The sequence below is a fragment of the Balaenoptera acutorostrata genome, chromosome 1 (genome assembly GCF_949987535.1).
Source record: "Balaenoptera acutorostrata chromosome 1, mBalAcu1.1, whole genome shotgun sequence".
NCBI lineage: Eukaryota > Metazoa > Chordata > Mammalia > Artiodactyla > Balaenopteridae > Balaenoptera > Balaenoptera acutorostrata.
In genome coordinates, this window is record NC_080064.1 from 75,925,242 (window position 1) to 75,939,068 (window position 13,827).

Genomic DNA, 13,827 nt, shown 5'->3' on the forward strand with positions numbered 1-13,827 from the left:
TGCAGAATTAAATAACTTAGTTATTTTCAAATCAGCATATATGTCATTGTGTGTTAAGACTAGAGTTTTTACCAAAAAAATGATAACTACTAATATTGATTGTATAGCTGACCAGGTAGACCCAATAGAAATTAAAATTAAATGACATATTGTAGCAGACAGGGTTTCCCCTACTTATCATCAGGTAGTGATGGCTCTTCCACTTGCTTTAAACCTTTCCTTGATGGTTCTATTTTTGCACCTCTGGCTAATGGATTTGGGGTATCAATGTGAGGGTGAGAAAATTCCAAGAATGACAAGCCACTCCATCTTTATAGTCACTGATAACTGAAATGAGGCATTTAAATTCCATTTTATGTAAAAACTAATTTTAGAGAGTGTGGTAGAGAGGACTATATGATCTCTTTCTTCATGTTGCCATAAGTCAGGCTGTGTAGTAGAAGACCTTTGTAAAGTGAACCCTTGAAAAAGGATACTTTGACCTCAGAAATATGTTTACCTCTATGAGTACGTATTTGGTTCTTGATGTTAAAATGCCTCTGCCAGGGTTTTATCAAAAATGATAAGGTTTGGAATAAATACACCGCAAATCTCAAACACACTGAAACGATGAAACAAAATCAGATATCAGAGTTTAAGGAAACCAGTAACTTACCATCTGATACTTTGTGTTCACAGTTAAGCAAATCTTTGCAGATTCGTGCTGGGTTATCTCGTGTGCCAAGAGGATTCTTGATGCTGTGCAGTAAATTGCTAAGGTAGTTCAAGGTTTCGAATATCTCTGCACTGTGGTCAATTAAGGTCACTTCAGTATTCTGGTAGCTCTGCCAAGTCATTGTGAGAATCATATTAGCAAAGAAGCTTGGAGTAGTCATTACCGGCCTGTAACCCAAGTGATCAACACGGAGCAAGGCAGAAGAAAAATGTACTTCTGTTGTGTGCAAGGACTTGGGAGTAGGATGTAAAGAACAGTTTATATTTAACTATAGGCATATTTGTATGTTTTATGAATCTTGATCCTAATAAAAGCTTAAATTCACACTCAAAAGTCTAGTTTTCAAGCTGACATAAAACTTAATTACTATGCCTACTGCATAATTTGATAAAAACCTATATTATGAATAAATAGAGCTTAAATAAGAAAAATGAGTAGTGATGATAGATAGATCCCATTTTAAGAAATGGCTAACTTCATTTAACTATTTTCTTCTATAGTACCAAATTCTTATTTTAAAAAATCCTTTAACAATATTATATTTTTGTTTTAAATGTTTTCCTTAAAAAACATGTTATGCATATATTTCTGTTTATTAAAATTGCTTACTTTGTCCTTAAAATTTTTTTCATTACTTTTAATCTCTTTTAAATACAGGCTTTGAGATAAAGTCACATTTTGGCCTCTGAAAAAAATTTCTGTTTAATTTGTAGATTGAGAGTGCCAGTGTAAATAAAGCCAGATATATTACCTCCATCTGTAGGGCAGTATGTGATTCAATCAAGGCTTGAATAGCAGCATTGATATCGATTTGTTTCTGTGTAAAACAAAACCATTTGAGATCAGCAATAAGATCAACACTGAGTGCTCTAAAGTAAAGCCTATAAATTCTGAAAGCACTGCTGTTAAAGTATACTAGACTTATTATCTAAAAGAGGTTTGTAACTCTTATGGTTAGACAGATCTTGCAAGTATTGCCTGACTATCTGAAAGGACAATATGCTGCTTTCATCCAAATCTCAAAAGTCTCCTAATTAAAACAGGACCAAAGTCTAGAGCTCTCAAATGAAAAACTATTTGTCTCTGCTGCATGAAAACACACAAAAAAGTTACTCACATGGAAGAAGAATGAAATATGATCCCCTCAGTTAATAAATTGTAAAGTGAAGAATAAATAACTGTAGTAATTTTTAACAGTTACATTCTTGGAAGGAAAATAGAATAAAATATTACTGTCCTGAGGTAGTCACCACATTAGTTTAATCTGATACTTCTGCGGTCTTAAAAACAATTTCTGAAGTTGGAAAAAGTATCATTAGTCCCAAAAGAAATAATACATCATGAATCCAATCTCCTCCTGCATTTAATAAAAGATATTTTTAGAGAAAGACTCAACCTAACCATTAGTAAAAAGTCTTTTCGTATTTTGTTTTTTAAAAAGCTTGGAAACTAAGAAGCATGAGTTGGGAGAAAGTTCTGTGAAATGGCATCTGTGTGAGCAAATCAAGCGATCTAATTTCTTTCAGAAGGATTGTACTGCTGAGATATCTTTTTACTTGGCAGCCCATACAATAGAAACTCTTTTCAACAGATCTCTCATAACTCATGGTTGGTAATTTGAAAAACTATTTAAAATGATGGGACAATCAACAAAATGTACTCATCTTTGCCTCAACATGTGGTTTTCATATTGGAAAATACTTGACTCATTCTGCATATGGACACTGCCAAACACATATTGAGGATAAAATGGTAAGCAAACAATACAAAACAAAACAACCTTGCCCCTTGTAGAGCTAAAGTGTAGAGGTCGATAAAGGCATTAATCAAATAATCTCAAAAATACACATTTACAAATTGTGATACGTGTTATAAAAGAAAAGTGCATGGACCTATGAGAGAAATTACAGAGTATTAAATCTGGGGGATATAAGAGATTTGGAAGGACTAGATCAGCATAGGTTTCCCTGAGGTGGTGATATTTGAGCTGAGATCTGAAGAATAAATATGAATTGTTAGGAGAAGGGCTGGGAGAGCTTTCCAGGCAGAGGTAACAACTTTGCACAAAGGCAATGAGACAGAAAAGCATGGCCTATTCAAGAAGAAGAAAGGCTTAGCATAAAATGTTCTGTGCAGATTAAATAATTCTGACCATCATTCTTTTGAGAATTGGCAGACTTTGGACATGGGTCACAAAAATATATTGGGACTAAATATGGGCAACTGAATTAAGTAGTAAACAATAGCCACCTTTATATTTTCCAGTTGTTTGTGGTTAGGGCTTTGATCTTAGAAAAACTAGCAATAAGCAGTTCTCAGGCGCTTACAGACTCAGGACCCTTTTGTACTTTTAAATATTATTAAGGGCTTTAAAGAACTTATATTTATGTGAATTATAGCTTTTGATATTTAACACAGTAGGAATTAAAATATAAATTTAAAAACTGTGGTTAATTGCCTTAAAACAATAAATCCATTATATGTTAATATAAATAAACATTTTTTTAATGAAAAATAACTATTTTCCAAACAAAAAATTAGTGAGAAGAGCGGCACTGTTTTACACTTTTTTTTGTTTGTTTGTTTGTTTTATTTATTTATTTATTTATTTTATTTTTGGCTGTGTTGGGTCTTCGGTTCGTGCGAGGGCTTTCTCCAGTTGCGGCAAGCGGGGGCCACTCTTCATCGCGGTGCGCGGGCCTTTCTCCATCGCGGCCCCTCCCGTTGCGGGGCACAGGCTCCAGACGCGCAGGCTCAGCAATTGTGGCTCACGGGCCCAGCTGCTCCGTGGCATGTGGGATCTTCCCAGACCAGGGCTCGAACCCGTGTCCCCTGCATTAGCAGGCAGATTCTCAACCACTGCGCCACCAGGGAAGCCCCTACACTTTTGTATATCTCTTTAATGTCTGGATTAATAGGCGATAGCTAGATTCTCATATTTGCTTTTATATTCTCATATTTGCTTCTATATTCAATCTATTAAAATGTTACTTTAGCTGAACTGTATGAAGAAAATCCAGCCTTAAAAGGATATGTAGTTGGAAAAAAGATTATTTTAGTAGCCTTTTCAGATAATTGTGGATATTCTCTTTTGATATTATACCAGAACTTGATAAGTGGTAGTTTCTTGAAGGTTAGTTGAAATGTGAAATCTGAAACCATATCTACAACGTATCTATTTTATATTCTTTTATATTAAAATCTATTGATCTATCTTAAACTTTGAAAGAATCATTTACCAATGCATGATTTTAGTAAAAATCATGATTTTTGTTAAAATCATGCATTGATCATTGGAAAATAATGGTTCATGAAATAATGCAGCTCTTCCAAAGACTGACACATTTCGTTATGTCATATCAACAGATTACATTCGTTAACATCATCACCAATCTCATCAGAAAAATGTAAGTACTGGTAAGCTGTCAAACTTGTAATAGATACAAGCATTCCTCAATAGTTATTGTTGCTTGAAAGTTTGAAATTTAACATTGGTATCAAATTGTCAGTTGTTTTCCTTGAAATGACAGGCTCACTTCATTCATTTTCAAGAAAATATCTGCCAAATACTCATGTCTGAGTAACATTATCATTCTGTCAAGTAAAAATGGTGTTCCATGAAAAAAGCAGCTAGTTCAGTTTGCAACTGAAACAATTCCACAAGTGCTTTTATTTGAGGCAACCATTGTACTTCTATATGCAGAAATGCTTTATATGTTCTTCCATTTAATCACACAGAATATTAAAAAGATGTGTACTAAAGATTAGAGACTTAGGAGACAGCAAAAATGGTGGAATAATGACCTCCCAGAATTCTCTCTTCTATAAAAGCAATGAGAAAACTGGAAAAAAATGTTAAGAATGAAGTTTTTCAGAATTACAGAAATTAACAAAATGCTTGCAGCAACCTGGGGAGCATTTATGAAAAATAGCCTAATTTCAGTAAGGGCAGTGAGCTTTGTAAAGCTTTAATCTGTCCTATTCCCATGCCTCTCTTTCCAGCTCTGTGGTAGCCTTGAAAACCAACAGCCTGCAATCGCAGTGAAAACAAGAAGCCTGGAACCCACAGGAGGGAGCAGAATGGGGCTGGAGTTGCTTCAAAGCCTCATTTCCAGTGAAATGTCATTATTTGACCTTTCTGGTGGTTCCCTTAAAGACTTGCAAGACTGTCTGTATTTTACCTGACTCAGAGCTCACTCAATGCAAAAAGTCTTTCCCAAGGAACATTAAAAAAAAAAAATTAGATGGAATTGTTTAACTTTGTGGCTACTGGAAACATTAGAAAACAGTTGGGGCAAACAATAGGCTAAGAAAAGCTAGGGAATGAGATGTCCATAGAGATTCTAAAAAACTCTGACACATTCCTGGGAATCTAGAAGGCCATGTGCATGTATAGGGCTGTGCACATGATCAGGAAAAACACAAGAAGGCCCTAAGTTCTCTCTTCTGGCTGACCTTCAGGCTCTGTGAAAATAGGAAATTAAAACTCGGGTATAGTTGTCAATTGCCTGGCTGAGCATTGAAGGGATGCCCCAACATGCTCACAGAGACCCTTGGCAAAAACTGGGAGACTTACTGGTTCTGGCATTTAAGGAAATCTCTCTCCAATCCTTAGCTGACCACTAAGCTACTGAGTAGAGACTTTAGTGGTCACATATGTGAAAGAATACAGACTTTATACCTTTAGGAAAAGTCACTAAACAAACAACAAAAACACAAATAGCAACAATAAACACTGAGGTTGGGGTGAAGAATTTGACTTCCAGAGATGCCATTTTATATTATTTAAAATGTCCAGTTTTCAAGAAAAAATAAGGCATGCTGAGTAACATTAAAGTATGACCCCTATACATGGGAAAAAGCTAAGCAATCAATAGAAATAGAAATTGTCCCTGAGGAAGCCCAGATGTTGAACTTAGTAGACAAAACTTTAGCTATTTTAGGTATGTTCAAAGAACTAAAGTAAACCATGTCTACAGAACTAAAGGAAGTACAAAAAAGATGTCTTACCAAATAAAAAATATAAAGAGGAAATTATAGAAAAGAACCAAGTAGAAGTTTTGTAGTTGAACAATAACTGAAATCAAAATTTACTAGAGAGGCTCAACTGTAGATTTCAGTAGATAGAAGAAAGAATCAGTGAACCTGAAAACAGTTTATTGAGATTATCCAGTCAGAGGCGTATAAAGAAAAATGAAACAAAATGAACAGGCTCAGAGACATACAGGACATCATAAAACATACCAATGCATGAATGATGGGGGAGTCTCAGAAGAGAAGAAGAGAGAAATAGGGGTAGAAAGAATATTTCAAAAAATAATGGCTGAAAATGTGCCAAATTTGATGAAAAACATTAATCTCCACATCCAAGAAGCTCGATGAATTCCCCTAGGCACATCATAATCAAACTGTTGAAAGCTGAAGACAAAGAGAGAATCCTGAATGCAAAGAGAAGAGACTCATCAATCCAAGGGATGAGATTTTTTTCATCAAAAACCATAAAGGTGAGAGGCAGTAGGATGACATATTCAGAGTGCTGATGGAAAAAGACTGTCAATCAAAAGTTCTATATCCAATAAAACTATCCTTCAAAAAGGAGGAAATAAGACATTCCCAGATAAACAAAAGCTGAGGCAATTTATCATTAGCAAACTTCCCTAGAAAAATAATAAAGGGAGTCCTTTGGACTGAAATAAAGGATACTAGGCAGAAACTTGAATCCACATGAAGAAATAGCACTGGTAAAGATAACTATACAGGTAACTGTAAAAGAGAGTATAGATCCCAAACAGCCAAACAATCTTGAAAAAGGACAACAAACTTGGAGGTCTCACACTTCACTTTCAAAACTTACTACAAAGCTACAGTAATCAAAACTGTGTGGTACTGGCATACAGACAGACATACAGACCAATGGAATAGAGTGCAGGAATAAACCCTCACATATATGGTTAAATAATTTTTGAGAAGGGTGCCAAGGCCATTCCCTAAGGAAGGAATAGTGCTGGGAAAACTTTATATCCACATGCAAAAGAATGAAGTTAGACTCTTACCTACATCATAAACAAAAATTAACTCCAAATGGATCAGATAATTAAATGTAAAACCTAAAACTATAAAACTCTTGAAGAAAATATATGGGAATTGCTTCATGACATTGGATTTGGCAGTGATTTCTTGGAGATGAAACCAAAAGCAAGGTAAAACAACAACAACAACAAAACCCTGATAAATTGGACTACATCAAAATTAAAGACTTCTGTGCAAAAATCAACAGAGTGAAAAGGCAGCCAAAGGAATGGGAGAAAATATTTGCAAATCATATATATGATAAGGGATTAACATTTAGAATGCATAAAGAACTATAACTCAACAACAACACAACAAAAATAAGCAACCCAATTCAAAAATGGGCAAAAGACATTTTTCCAAAGAAGATATGTAAGCCAGTTTCTCCAAAGAAGATACATATAAGCCAATGAGCACATGAAAAGATGCTCAACATCTGTAATCATTAAGGAAATGCAAGTCAAAACACAGTTATCTGCCACTTCACACCCATTAGGATGGCTGTTATCAAACAAGCAGAATACAAATGTGAGGGAGGATGTGGAGAAATTGGAACCCTGTGTACTATTGGTGGGAATGTGAAATGGTGTACCTGCTATGGAAAACAGTATAGCAATTCCTCATAAAATTAAACATAAAATTACCATATGATCCAGCAGTTTCACTTCTGGGTATATATGGAAATGAATTAAAGGCAGGGACTCTTTAATCCATTGGAGTTTTATTTTTGTGTATGGTGTTAGGTAGTGTTCTAATTTCAGTTTTTTACATGTAACTGTCCAGTTTTCCCAGCACCACTTATTGAAGAGGCTGTCTTTTCTCCATTGTATGTTCTTGCCTCCTTTGTCATAAATTCGGTGGCCATTATGTGCGTGGGTTTATCTCTGGGCTTTCTATCCTGTACCATTGACCTATATTTCTGTTTTTGTGCCAGTACCATACAGTCTTTTTTTTTTTTTAATTAATTTCTTTATTTTTGGCTGCATTGGGTCTTTGTTGCTGCTTGCAGGCTTTCTCTAGTTGTGGCGAGCGGGAGCTATTCTTTGTTGCGGTGCTTGGGCTTCTCATTGCGGTGGATTCTCTTGTTGCGGAGCATGGCCTCTAGGCACACAGGCTTCAGTAGTTGTGGCATGCGGGCTCAGTAGTTGTGGTTCACGGGCTCTAGAGCGCAGGCTCAGTAGTTGTGGTGCACGGGCTTAGTGGTTCCACGGCATGTGGGATCTTCCCAGACCAGGGCTCAAACCTCTGTCCCCTGCATTGGCAGGCGGATTCTTAACCACTGTGCCACCAGGAAAGCCCCATACTGTCTTGATTACTGTAGCTTTGTAGTATAGTTTGAAGTCAGGGAGCCTGATTTCTCCAGCTCCGTTTTTCTTTCTCAAGATTACTTTGGCTATTCAGGGTCTTTTGTGTTTCCATACAAATTGTAAAATTTTTTGTTCTAATTCTGTGAAGAATGCCATTGGTAATTTGATAGGGATTTCACTGAATCTGTAGATTGCTTTGGGTAGTATAGTCATTTTCACAATATTGATTCTTCCAATCCAAGAACATGGTATATTTCCCCATCTGTTTATGTCATCTTTGATTTCTTTGATCAGTGTTTTATAGTTTTCTGAGTACAAGTCTTGCACCAAATGTAAAATAGTTAGCTGGTGGGAAGCAGCAGCATAGCACAGGGAGATCAGCTTGGTGCTTTGCGACGACCTAGAGGGGTGGGATAGGGAGGATGGGAGGAGGGCTCAAGAGGGAGGGGATATGTGGATGTATATATGCATATGGCTGATTCATTTTGTTGTGCAACAGGGGCTAGCTCAGTATTGTGAAGCAGTTATACTCCAATAAAGATATATTGAAAAAAAAGGGCAGGGACTCAAACAGATATTTGTACACCTATGTTTATAGCAGCATTATTCACAATAGCAAAAGGTGGAAGCAACCCAAGTGTCCATCTGGATAAACAAAATGTGGTATATACATACAATGGAAATTATTCAGCCTTAAAAAGGAAAGAAATTCTGACACATGCTACAACATGGATTAACCTTGAAGACATTATGCTAAGTGAAGAAAGCCAGACAAAAAAGTTCAAATACTATATGCTTCCACTTATAGGAGGTGTCTAGAGTAGTCAAATTAATAGAGAGATAGAAAGTAGAATGGTAGGTTTTTAGGGACTGGGGAAGGGAGGAATGGGGAATTACTGTTTAATGGATCAGAGTTTCAGCCTTAGACAATGAAAAATGTTCTAGAGATGACTGGTGGTGATAGTTGCACAGCAGTGTGAATGTACTTAATGCTACTGAAGAGTACACTTAAAGATGGTTAAAATGATAAATTTTATGTATATTTTACCACAGTTAAAAATAATAAGTAAGTAAGTATGCTCATTATCCCTTACAGCTAACCATCCCACTTCTGGGAACAGGTCCTAGAGATATTGCACAAAATATGTATATGGACAAGACATGCATACTGTTTGTATTAGGAAAAAGATTGGAAACAACTTAAACACCCATGAATAGAGGACTGGATGGATGAATAAACTGTAGGATAGTCTTAATTGAAATGACCATGGTTCGTTTTCTGTGAGAATGTGGCAATGAAGAATACAGTGACTTTTAGTAGATTAGTAGTGTAGCGTTTGGTACTAGATTCAAGCTAAGGTACTAGCAATTTTAACCACCAACAGTACAAATGTCAACTCAATGAAAAAGGCAGGGCTTTTTTCCCCCACAATAGGCATTAGAAAGAAAAGAATGTCACAAAACTTGGCTACTCATAAATTTTTTTATTCCTATAATTCCAGTGTATTCCCAAATCCTAGCTCAAGCCTGGCACATAGTAGGCATTCAATTTGCTGAATTTATTAATTTTTTCCCAAGGGTAGCCTTTAGGGAGGGCAGGCCCAGAGAGATGGTATTAAGATGATTTGCCTGGGAAGTCATTCAGCAACATCGAAGTGTCCCCACCTAAGTGTGAAACTCTCTTTAGGTCCAATAAGGGAATCCAAAAGAAAGCTTTCTCCATGTACTCTAGCTAAAGAGAACATATTTTCACATGAAAATCACTTAAGGTTTATAAAAACGTGCACCGAGAATAAGGAGTTATCAGGATTAGTGGGACAAATGAAGGAAATTAGGAGGATTCATTATACCTTGAGGGGATGTAATATTCACAGTTCCTTTCCAATTTATTTGAGTAAAATGCAGATCTAGTCTGGGCACCCCAGTACTTTAAGAAGTGTTATTTTCCAGCCATCTAAAATTTTAAGATCACTGGATGGTGAAAACATTTATGGGGTGGGAACTGATTTCAGGTCATGCACCCCTCCATGGTAGAGGCAATTGCTTGTTCTAGGGAACCAGGATGATACCCACAGCTGCTGCAACCTCTCAATTCACCAATACAGGTTTCACAGCTGACCCGTTAACTGGGATCATTAAGTTGAAAATTCCTTATCTCATTTAATGATTTTCAATTTTTATTATTTCCACTCCCCACATCTCTCACATACACACACACACCCATCCTTTATCCCACCAACCATTTGTGGTTAACTTTGACATCCTGTTGTAATTTTTTTTTTTTTGGTCAGTTCCTAAATATCTTACCATGCGCATTGAGATCTGGTCATCACCCTGATAATATCCTCAAATTCAAAAGCACCATCAATATATATTCCTTTTCCTGAAACATTTCTCTTTAGCTATTCTACTTTAGGAACTTGAGCAAGTTACTTATAGGTCTTAAAAAGAGGGGGCTGGACTAGGTTAGAGGTTTTCAAACTTTTCTTATCTTGACCCATAGTAATAAATACATTTTTATATCATGATAAGGTTCACACAAACATATATTTAACTGAAAACTTTTACAAAACATATTTTTCCCTACTAGTGGTGATATACTTATTATGTTTTTTTAAAATTGAAGTATAGTTGATTTACAATGTTGTGTTAGTTTCAGATGTACAGCAAAATGATTGTTATACATATTGTAATCTATATTTATATCTATATTTATCTATTTTTTTCAGATTCTTTTCCATTGTAGGTTATTACGAGATACTGAATATAGTTCTCTGTACTGTACAGTAGGTCCTAGGGTGTTCTTTTTTTGTGCTTTTCTTAAAAATTGAGTAAAATTCACATAACATAAAATTTACCATTTTAGTCATTTTAAAGTATCCAGTTTATTGCTCCGGTAGATTCACTGTGTTGTGCAACCATTACCACTATTTAATTTCACAACATTTTCATCACCTCTAAAAGAAACCCTGTACCCATTAAACAGTGACTCCCCACATTTTTCTATTTTAATTTCATTTCAAAAGAATGCTGAGACTCACCATGTTGATCTTATGATCCATCAACGAATGAGTGACAATTCACAGTCCAAAATAATTACTAAATAATTACTAAGAAGACTTCTATCTCTAATTCTAATATGATCCTATTCCATTCTAGACATTATTTCCCTCCAAGTGAAGTCTTCTGGCTTGGAGGATTCCCACTGAAATTTTCTAAGAGTTGCAACTTGCCTGTTTGCATTTATTCATTCATTCAATAGACACTTCTTAAGGGCTTGAATGGAAAAGAGATACAGAACACATTGTTTACCTTCAGAGAGTTCACAGTCTAATACATGGAAATGGGCATGAAAATAAATGAGTATGAATGAAGAAGGGGAAGTGATCAGTTCTATCTTGCAGTGCAACGAGGGGATGGAATTAAGAGTTTCACAGAAGATATGATCATAGTTTGAGTCTAGAAGGAATATGTAGGTATTTTCTTATTGGCATGTAAACTTCTACTCTGAAAGTCTTTTTTTCAAGGCTACACTGCTACTTTCCTACAATGGTCTCTGCAAGTCCCAGAAAGACAGTATAAAGAAACTGGGTTTCATACTGGCCAGGAACAAGGAAGACAGAAAGGAGAGAAAGGGAAGAAGGAAACAAAGAAACTAATGTTAGTTGAGTACCTATAATGTGTCAAGCACATATACTTTTTCATTTAATCCTCCTAATAATTCCTCAAAGTATATATTCTTATCCACATTTTTCTCAGAGCAAAAACCTCTCACATGTCCTAATTCATTTTGGCTGTAGAGGAACACATACAAACATTTTTCAAGTGAGAGAGGGATGTGGTGCCCCAAAATTTGGCACTTCAATGTGAAAATTTTCACTAAACAACACCTCAAATTTGCCAATGATATATGACCTTTTAGAACTTGTTCTTTATTAGGAAAGCAGCTATGATATATCAAAGTCATTATAAGGTGAGAAGGCAACTGATGAGGGTTTTTCTAACCCATGCATTGTGAGGACCCAGGAGGAAAGGAAGAACAGAGAAGTGTAGAATAATCTAAAGATTTAAAAAAGGACATGCCCACTGATGTTCATGCTAGGGAAGGTTTCAATCCCCATCAGTCAGATGGCCAGAAAGGGGGAGTAATTTTAAAAAATCATAGAGAAACAGATGTCTTGTTTCCAAGGAGACCATCTTCCTGTGGCACTTTGCTTGAAAGTTATTCCTTGCCCTGATGAAAGGCTGAGGGGAATGAAGAGTTCCTGACCTGCTGGGAATGGACCGCAGTGATCCACCAGGTAGAACTTTCAGAGATCCAAATGATACCAGAGAAGCATGTGGAAATAAGTAAGGCTTGGAAGGCATAGGACTGGCCATTTGTTTGGACAGTGTAGCCAATAGCGGATTTCCTTTAGGCAGGAAATCTGACCAAGGACCACTGCATTTGACCAGGATCTGATTCTGCAGGAATGGGGCATGGGTGAGGTTGAAGACAGAAGGAGACCTCTTGTAGAAAGCAGGAAAACAAAGATATTACTGAGTAGGAGAGTGGATACAATGCATGAGAGAAACCAATCTTGGAACACTGAGGCCAGGAGATGATAGCTGATAATGAAGTAACGGAAGTATCACCTCAAAGATAGGAGTAGCAAGTTTTGGGTTGTGATCAGTCATGAGCAAATACATGAGAAGTCCCAGGGCTTCTATGGCCAGCAGCAACTGAGAAGAGTTCACGTAAAGCCAAAAAAGTGGATAACTCTGGTTGGCAAAAAAGAATATTTGAAAAAGGAGAGCTAGGACATAGAAACAGGAAGAAATGGAGGGAGTTATTATTTTGGAGCATTAATTATGTCAGACATTGTGCTGAGTACTTTACTTCTTATTTAAAACTCAAATCCACCCAAGAAAGTAAGAGATACCATCCCCATTTTATAGACAAGAACTCTGAGGCTTGGATTTCAAGTTTTATTGTAGTTGGCAAGACTCTATATCAGATTAACAAAAAGAACAGAGGTAGGCAATAGGGATACCTTTTAACAGGGAGTTAATAGAAGAAGCTTTAAAAAATTATCTTATACTAAGATAAAATAAACAAAACCAAGAAAACTTACTCTTGGGCCTGATGCTCCAGGTGGACCCTATAACATAAAAAGATTTTTAAAGTATTTATTAAGTAGTTATCTCAAACCAAGCAGGCCATATAAGCATCAATGGTAAACAGATATAAATGTAAATAAACTCACTGGAGGCCCTGGTTGACCTCTCGGTCCTTGGGGACCCTAGAAGAAATGGAGACAAAGCACAATATGTATATACTATGCTTTTGGTTTGGTATAAACAAGATGACTAAGATTCAACTGCTATCATTGCCTTTTCATATGAGGCAAGTGATAGGATTCAAAGTTATTTTAGTATTTTGAAGTAATATGTTCTTGAACTCAGCTGTCACCCACATTCATCAACAAGCTGAATATATACTCTCATGTTTTGTTGATATTACTAGAAACTAAATTTATTCATTTTAATAAACTTATAAATGTAACATTTAAAAATGTTCTATTTTTCCTGTTATTTCTATCTACCATCCAACTAATTGTAAAAAATGGAAACTTCAGTGTCCTTAGACATCTCCTTCAACATCCACCTATAATTTGGTTACCCACTACTGTTGATTTGACCTTCAAATCTTCCCAAAATACTACTCCATCCTCACAGCAACTCTCTTAGTTTAGT

The 13,827-nt window shown here is 36.0% G+C and overlaps 1 protein-coding gene and 1 long non-coding RNA gene across 8 annotated transcripts in view; one reads left to right on the forward strand and one right to left on the reverse strand.

Moving 5' to 3' along the window:
- Nucleotides 1–6,216, forward strand: part of LOC103017793 (uncharacterized) — a 59,418-nt gene extending 53,202 nt beyond the window's left edge. Inside the window, exons 4-6 of the long non-coding RNA XR_450224.2 lie at nt 679–758; nt 4,082–4,122; nt 4,718–6,216. This is a non-coding gene — a long non-coding RNA (uncharacterized LOC103017793). The remainder of the gene's footprint in view (nt 1–678; nt 759–4,081; nt 4,123–4,717) is intronic.
- The window catches only part of COL24A1 (collagen type XXIV alpha 1 chain), a 389,632-nt gene that overhangs the window by 12,715 nt on the left and 363,090 nt on the right, over nt 1–13,827 (reverse strand). For all 7 annotated transcript variants that reach the window (XM_057550626.1, XM_057550622.1, XM_057550627.1 and 4 more), the window contains 4 exons: nt 13,338–13,373; nt 13,206–13,232; nt 1,467–1,532; nt 656–824 (listed from right to left, as the gene is read on the reverse strand). In XM_057550626.1, coding sequence (XP_057406609.1) covers nt 656–824; nt 1,467–1,532; nt 13,206–13,232; nt 13,338–13,373 — 298 coding nt within the window. The remainder of the gene's footprint in view (nt 1–655; nt 825–1,466; nt 1,533–13,205; nt 13,233–13,337; nt 13,374–13,827) is intronic.